Raw genomic sequence first — 8,098 nt, forward strand, 5'->3', positions numbered from 1 at the left:
TTTTGCTTATATAAATTCATGTTTTACTCTCATTGTATTCATAATTGTTATGTGTTATACATTAGAAGCATCCATTCTACACCAGTCCTGCTCTTTTCATGGCAAATCATGGGCAGCCCATCCCTGGTCTCATCAGTTATTCCCATCATGCAACAGGCAGTGCAGATAAACGGGTAAGACAGTGCATTTTGAATAATGATTTTGGAACTATATATCATACTTCTTTATTTGGAGTTGGGCTATAACATGTGGAAGATGAGTTATTTTATTGTGAAAGATCTTCAGGGTCATTGATCATAATGATAACCTTTATGCTTAACTTTCTCTGATATCATTAAAATTCTATATTCTGTAATAATGATTTTTCAGTACCTGCTTTCAAGAAATTCATTGCTCTGGAAGTCAGGTTTTGGATCTTTGATCTTTTGGGGTTTTTTTAATGTTTGTTTGTTTGTTTGTTTGTTTGTTTTAATAGGTTTTTAATACCTTTAAATAAATTGCCTAGCTTAATTTGTATGTCCTCTTAGGTGGATTACATTGTGTCTTAACATCTAAAAAGCTTGATCAAGCTAATATTTAATTTGTAATGGCTTTATTTTGTTCATGAACTTTGCACCTCATCTTGTTTTCTTTAACTGCGTTCTCATTGCAACTACTGACAGCTCAGTAGGCAAATTCCATAATTATTAATCTTTAGAAACAGGCATCTAAAGATACATATTACTTTTCTACCCAAGAAAAACAAAGAAAGATTTAAAATTAAAATTATTAGATATAAATCACTTAACAGTAATAATCTAGGCCATGGATAGAAAGCAAAACAACAAAAAGTATTTCCATCTATTCTTAGCATATGAAATAAAAGGAGAAGAAAGAAAACCAACCTATGAAGTGAAACTTGGTTTTAATTTTTTTTTACTCTATCTTTATTTCTTTTATTATTAGTAAACTTTTTCCTTTAGGTTCTTGATATTTTTCTCTCTTTTTTTTTTTAAGCTGTTTCATTTATTTACATTCCAGATGTTGCCCCCTTCCTGGTCATCCTCCCCCAAGTTCTTCATCCCATCCACCCTCTCTTTTGCTTCTGAGAGAGTGCTAACCCACCCACCCCCACTTCACTGCCTCTAGTATCCTCCCTCCCCTTCCCCAGGATTAGGATTTCAAGTTTCTAAAGGATTAGGCACATCCTCTCCCGCTGAAGCCAGACAAGGCAATCCTCTGCTACCTATCTGCCAGGACATGGGCCAGCCATGTATGCTCTTTGTAGCTTAGTCTCTGAGGGTTCTGGGGGGGTCCTGGTTAATTGATACTTTTGTTCATCCTTCAGTCCTTTCCCTAACTTCCATAGGGGTCCCCAACCTCAGTCTAATGCTTGGCTGTGAGTATCTGCATTTGTCTCACTCAGCTGTTGGTAGAGCCTCTCAGAAGACAGCCATGCTAGGCTCCTGACTACAAGCTCAACATAGCATCAGAAATAGTATCAAGGCCACCCACCTATCTTCAGAATTTTTGACCCAGAATTGTTCCTATCTAAAGGAAATGCAAAATTGAGCAGAAACTGAAGGAAAGGCCATCCAGTGACCAGTCCAACTTGGGATCCATCCTATACACAGGCACCAAACCCTGACACTATTGCTGAAATTTGGCTTTATATACTTAGAAATCATAGTATATATATATAACTTTGGGGCAAGCCCAACAACTTAGCACAAGCAGTCTTTTAGAAGATAAAGATAGTACTATCAAATGTATAATTGAATATTTACATTCCACAAGACATATCTGGTTGAAAATAAACTTGGGTTAGTCAGAAGACACATAGCAAATTTAAATTGAAGTTAGCAAATGTTAGTGAAATATTCATGAATTAGTGAAGCTACCAAATTGGAAGGGTATCTTTTTGTATATACATTTTATAATGCTATTATAACCATTATAGAAAACATTCTGAGTTTTTGAAATAAAGTCATTCTAAGATTTTACATTTATAACCAGTATTATAGGTTAGCATGTTCTAATAATAGATTAGATCCTCAGAAATTTTTTTGAGGGCTATAGAAATGAATCAGCAGTTAAGGGTATGTGCTACCCTCTGGAGAACCTGAGTTTGATTACCATCACCAATATCAGATAGCCCACAACAACCTTTAACTCCAGCTCAAGGGGGATCCAAGCCTTCTGGCCTTTGTGGGCATTTGAACTCTTGTGCACATATCTACAAATAGATACAAACATGTACGCAAAATTAAAAGTTTGAAAGATAATAAAATACAATCTCTTAAGAATTGTTTGAATAATGTTTATCTTCAGTTCTCCCAAGGATTTACAAAATTACTACATATGAAAGAAGATAATTATCACATATGATAGATGTAAATTATTATAGCCTAATTTTCTAAAGCACCTAATTTGAAAATAGCACCAAAATGATATAAGTAGATGTCTTCATGGTAGGACCCAGGAACTGTCTTTTTGGCTGGGATTTAGTATTCATTTGTAAGTAGTAGCAGTACTGTGTAGAATTAAATTGTTATATTCCCAACTACATGTCAGGATCCATCTTTATTTTAAAAGAAGAACAGAAAACACCAGAGGTCACAATTTTTGTTTAAGTTAAATATATTTGTGTTTGTATGTGTTTGCTGAAGTGTGGAATACCTTACTCACTGTACTGTATGGGTTGAAAATATTGCACATGATTTGTAAGTTAGCACAGTTAATTACCAGGGTCTTGCTATGTAGTCAGGCTTGTACCCAGCTCTTCTTCTGATTCATTATGAATATGTAATTTAGAAATGCACATCCCAAGAAGTACCATATTGGAACTATGAGAACAAATCCCGCCATAATAAAATAAATTGTAAAATTAGAAGATAGAAACATCAGGTTATAAGTACATTGGTTTTACCCTTCCTTCAACTCCTTTTAAATTAGATCAAGTTATTTTTTTCTTAAACACGAATTGAAATAAAGGTGACTATATTATTGTCTATAACCAAAAAAGAAATTTTCATTAATATACAGTAATATATAGATTTCATTAAGATAAGATTATTTCTTGTATTGTCTAGAGGGTATCAAGTAGGAGTCCCTGAAGTTTCATACGTGGGTCAGAAACTTGACTCAAGAGGATAAAAGTAAAAGGAATAGGAAATAGGGATGAAAAAAAAAGAAACTAGTGAAAAAAAACTGATATAGATTGACAATCAAATCTATAAGGATAAGAAAAACAAGATTTTTCAGACAAAAAAGGGAAATGCCCTTGGGATATATAAGAGGAAATTTCTTCTCATTAATGAAAATTAAATCTTATTGAGAAGTTCAGAACACTAATGATGCCTTTATGTTCTACTCAATGGAGCTTATATTTCATGTACACAAAAGTAAATTCACATGTTAAAACAGAGACTAGATACATGGAAAGGCTATCGAGGAAACTGGTGTTATGAGGGGATAATTTCCATATAATTTAGATAGAAGAATGTGGATTAAAGAATAGTTTCTGTTGGAAACTTGGATAGAAAGTGAAAATGAGATAGGCAAAACATGTTTTTCTGGGGGGGTTTTCCTTCCTCATTAGGATACAAACAGTCATCAAAAACAATAATATAATATAATTAGATAAAATAAAAACAAACCAGAATAGGATAAAACAAGGAAACAGAAGAAATGGAACAACAACAATAAAAAGTTCAAGAAGTACATACAGTTGCAGATATACACACAAACATCCCATAAAAACACAAAACTGGGAAAGATAATATATATGCAAAGGGTCTGTAAGGGCAGGGGTGGGACTGGGAGTTACTGACAAAGCATTGGAAAAAAACCTCCAAAAATACCATGGAGTTGACTTTTTGTTGTCCCTCTACTTCTTAGCATGGGGTCTGGCCTTACAGGTGGCTTATATAATTAGTTAGATTCCCTTGGAGAAAAGGAATTTGCAAGTCAGTGTCAATTAGAGGTGGTTTTGAGTTAAGGATGTGGGCTGTGTCCTATTTCCCTTCAGCTCAGCATCCTATCTAGCCAAGACCTGTACAGATCTCTGTAAGTTCATAAGTGTCTTGGTCCTGCTGTGTTCAGAAGGCCTTGTTTCCTTGTTGCTCCCCACACCCCCCCAGAATCTAGTGTCTTTCCTCCTGTTGTTCTACTGGGTTCCCTAAGGATGTCTTTGACAGAGACATCCCAGTTGGGACTAAGTATTTGAACATCTCTCTACATATTTTCTTTTTTCTTTTTAATTTTTAATTTTATTTTAATTTACCTATTTTCTAGTTGTAGTTATCTGATTTGTTCCCATCTACTTCAGGAGGGGGCTTCTCTAATAATGTCTGAGAGACACTGGCCTATGGATATAACAGATGTCACTGGGAGTCATTTTATTGCTATGTTCCTTTTGTAGAACTGTCATTTGGCTTTCCCCTGTGTGCCTAGCCTATATACTCAGGTTAATGGCCACTAGAGCAGTGAAAATGGATTCTATCTCGTGGGATAGGCATTAAATCCAATCAGATATTGGTTGGTTGATCCCATAAGCTTTGTGCCACTATTGTACTAGTGCATCTTACAGGCAGGTTCACTTTAGAGATAGAAGAGTTTGTAGCTGGTTGGTATTTACCTTTCTCCTTTGGTAGTGTGCAGAATGCTCCAGGACCATGACCACTAGTCAGTATTGGGTGAAGGCTATAGGCAGGCACAAATTTTACTTCTCCATGTTAAGTGAGTTTTGTAGGTGTTTCTTAAGCAATAGGGTCTTAACCATCAGTTTGTGGAGCATAACCAATACCCTTGTCAATAACCTGGCTCATGGGACCCCTCTGGCTAATAACTATTAATTATAACCCATTCCTAGAAATGGAGACTTCATCTGATGAGAGATGTCCAGCTTATCTTACCTGTTATTTAGCAATTCCATTTAGGTCACTTTGATATATGTATATATTTTTAGGAAGTTTCTACTCTAATGGATTTCCATACATAAAAAACTGTCAAATGGCCCTGAGTTTTGATTGACCCTCTCCATATTCCCTCTTTCAGAACCCCTCTTTCCTCTTCCTCCTCCATTTTGTCTTCACATTCTAGTCCCCCCACCCCTCCATCCATAACTATTCTATTTCCCCTTCCTAGGGAGATCCAGCCCTGTCTTCTAGTCCCTTACTCTATACCAAATTTCTGTGATATGGACTGTAGCCTGCTTATCAAAGACTTAAGAGCTAACATTCACATATAAGTAAATACATACTCTATTTTTCTTTTTGAGTGTGAGTTATTTAACTGAATTTTGGGTGTGGGTTTCTTCCCTCAAGAGGATTTTTTTTTTAATTCCCTCCATTTACCTGTGCATTTCATGATTTCATTATTTTTTAACATTTGAATGGTATATCATTGTGTAGATGGAACACATTTTCTTTGTTTATCCATTTCCAGATTTTGGCTGTTATGATCAAAGCAGTAATGAACATAGTTGAGCAAGTATCTCAGTAGTATGATATTATAGTGCTTTATGTATATGGAAATTTACATTAAATTAAGGAAATTGAGCATTTTTTAAGAACCTTTCAGCCATTTTTGTTTCCTCTTTTGAGAAAACTTGGTTTAATCTGAACCCCATTTTTAATTGGGTCATTTGTTTTCTTGATGTTCATGTTTTTATTTATTTATGGTTTTAGTTTTAGTGTATTTTATTATTTTTCTTAGTTTTATGATTTATTTAGATTCCAGTCATTGCACCACCCCTGCTTCCACAGTTCCTTATCTCATTCCTCCTCTCCCTTACTTCTGTAAGAGTGTTTCTCTCCTCAAACAGACCTCCCCCTTCCATGGAGCCTCAAGTCTCTTGAGGATTAAAAGCATCTTCTCTCACTAAGGAGAACAGGGAGACCTCTGCTATATATGTGCCAGGGGCCTCAGACTAGCCCGTGCATGCTGTATGCACCTGGTTTCTGGGAACTCCCTGGCGTCTGGTTAAGTTGAGACTCCTGATCTTCCTATGAGGTCATTCACCCCTTAATACTACCAAAATTTGGCCCTCTTTTGGACATGGATTAGTAAAGATCTTTTCCCATTCTGTACCCTTCTGCTTTATCTGAATGATGGTGTCCCCTACAGTGGAAAAGCTTTTTAGTTTAATGAGGCCTCATTCATTAATTGCTGATCTTGGCACTTGTGTTATCAGTGTTCTGTTTAGAAAGTCTTTTCCTTTGCCACTGAATTCAAGGCTAGTCCCCGCTTTCTCTTCTTTCAGATTCAGTGTATCTGGTCTTATGTTGAGGCCTTTCATCTAATTAGAGTTGACTTTTGTTCAGAGTGATAAATATAGAACTATTTCTATTCTTCTACATGCAGCCATCCCAGTTGACCAACTTTAGTTAATTTAGCTAAGGGTATGCCAATTGTATTGATTTCATTGATTCTTTGTATTGCTTGTTTCTATGTTATTGATTTTTGGTTCTGAGTTTGATTATTTCATGCCATCTATTATTTTTCAGTGTTATCTATGCATTTTATATTACAGTTTTCAGGTGTGCTGCTAAATTACTAATAAGAGATCTTACCAGGTTTTTTATGGGTATGAATTTACTGGTATGAATTTGCCTCATAGAGAACAACCTTTGTTGTACCCCATTGGTTTGGGTATGTTATGTTTTCATTTTCATTCAAGTTTCAAAGTTTTTAAATCCTTCTTAATTTCCATTTTGACCTATCTTTTATTCGGTAGTGAGTTGTTTATTTTCCATGAAAATGTATACTTTTTGTAGATGATAGTATGAAGCTTTAATCCATTGTGGTCACATAGGATACATGGTGTTAACTTGATTTTGTAATGTCTGTTGATGCTGCTTTGTATGTAGTCAATTTTTAGAGAAAGTACCATGAGCTTATGAGAAGAAGCTCTTTTGTATTTGTGTGAAATATTCTGTAAATATCTGCTCTTTTAATTTGATTTATGATGTTACTTAACTCCAGTGTTTTTCTTTTTTATTTCTGTCTTGATGTTTTGTCTGTTGGCAAGAATGAGATAGAAAAGTCACCATCTATCATTTTATGAGAGTTGATATGTGATTTTAGCTTTAGCAGTGTTTCTTTTGTGAGCTTGGTGCCCTTGTGTTTGGTACATAGATGTTTAGAATTACAATAACCTCTTCAATGAAGTTTTTTTTTCCCTGTTATGTGTATGTAGTCCTTCCCCATCTCTTCTGATTAGTTTGCTTTGAAATCTATTTTCTCATACACCTGCTTGTTTCTTGGGTCCATTTGCTTGGAATATCTTTCTATTCTTTTACCCTGAGGTGATGTTTATCCTTGATGTTAAGGTGTGTTTCTTTAGTGCAGCATAAGAATAAATCCTGTTTGATCTAATATATTAGTATGTGGCTTTTTATTCTGAAATTGAGACCATTGATGTAGGGGTTAGCAATGAGCAACGTTTCTTGATTCCTGTTGTTTTGTTATTATGATGTGGGTCTTCCCTCCCCCTTTTTACTTACTGGTCTGGGATTATTTATTCCTTGTGTTTTTGGAGTCTGGCTAACCCTTTCAAGTTGAGTATTCTAGCACTTTCCATATCCTCAGATTGGTAGATAGATACTGTATAATGTTGATTATAGAATGTCTTTCTTTGTCATAGTTGATAATTTTACTGTATATAGTATTCTAGACTGGCATCTCTGATCTCAGAGTGTGAAGAACATCTGTCCAGGTCCTTCTAGCTTTCAAATTTTCCATTAAGAATGGAAAATTAAGAGATGCTATTCTATTGGGTTTTGCCTTAGTCAGGGTTTCTATTCCTGCACAAACATCATGACCAAGAAGCAAGTTAGGGAGAAAAGGGTTTATTCAGCTTACAATTCCATACTGCTGTTTATCACCAAGGAAGTCAGGACTGGAACTCAAACAGGTCAGGAAGCAGGAGTTGATGCAGAGGCCATGGAGGGATGTTCTTTACTGGATTGCTTCCCCTGGCTTGCTCAGCCTGCTCTCTTATAGAACCAAGATTACTAGCCCAGAGATGGTTCCACCCACAAGGGGCCTTTCCCCCTTGATCACTAGTTGAGAAAATGCCTTACAGCTGGATCTCATGGAGGCATTTCCTCAACTG

At 35.6% G+C, this 8,098-nt stretch overlaps 1 protein-coding gene across 10 annotated transcripts in view; it reads left to right on the forward strand.

Annotated features, from left to right (window-relative positions):
• Gphn (gephyrin) overlaps positions 1-8,098 on the forward strand; it is a 420,062-nt gene that overhangs the window by 233,936 nt on the left and 178,028 nt on the right. For 6 of the 10 annotated variants that reach the window (XM_029484276.1, XM_029484278.1, XM_029484279.1 and 3 more), the window contains one exon: positions 66-173. The exons of the other annotated variants lie outside the window; for them this stretch is intronic. In XM_029484276.1, the coding sequence (XP_029340136.1) occupies positions 66-173 (108 nt within the window). The remainder of the gene's footprint in view (positions 1-65; positions 174-8,098) is intronic. 10 annotated transcript variants of the gene reach the window in all.

Source organism: Mus caroli, chromosome 12, assembly GCF_900094665.2.
Source record: "Mus caroli chromosome 12, CAROLI_EIJ_v1.1, whole genome shotgun sequence".
Lineage (NCBI taxonomy): Eukaryota > Metazoa > Chordata > Mammalia > Rodentia > Muridae > Mus > Mus caroli.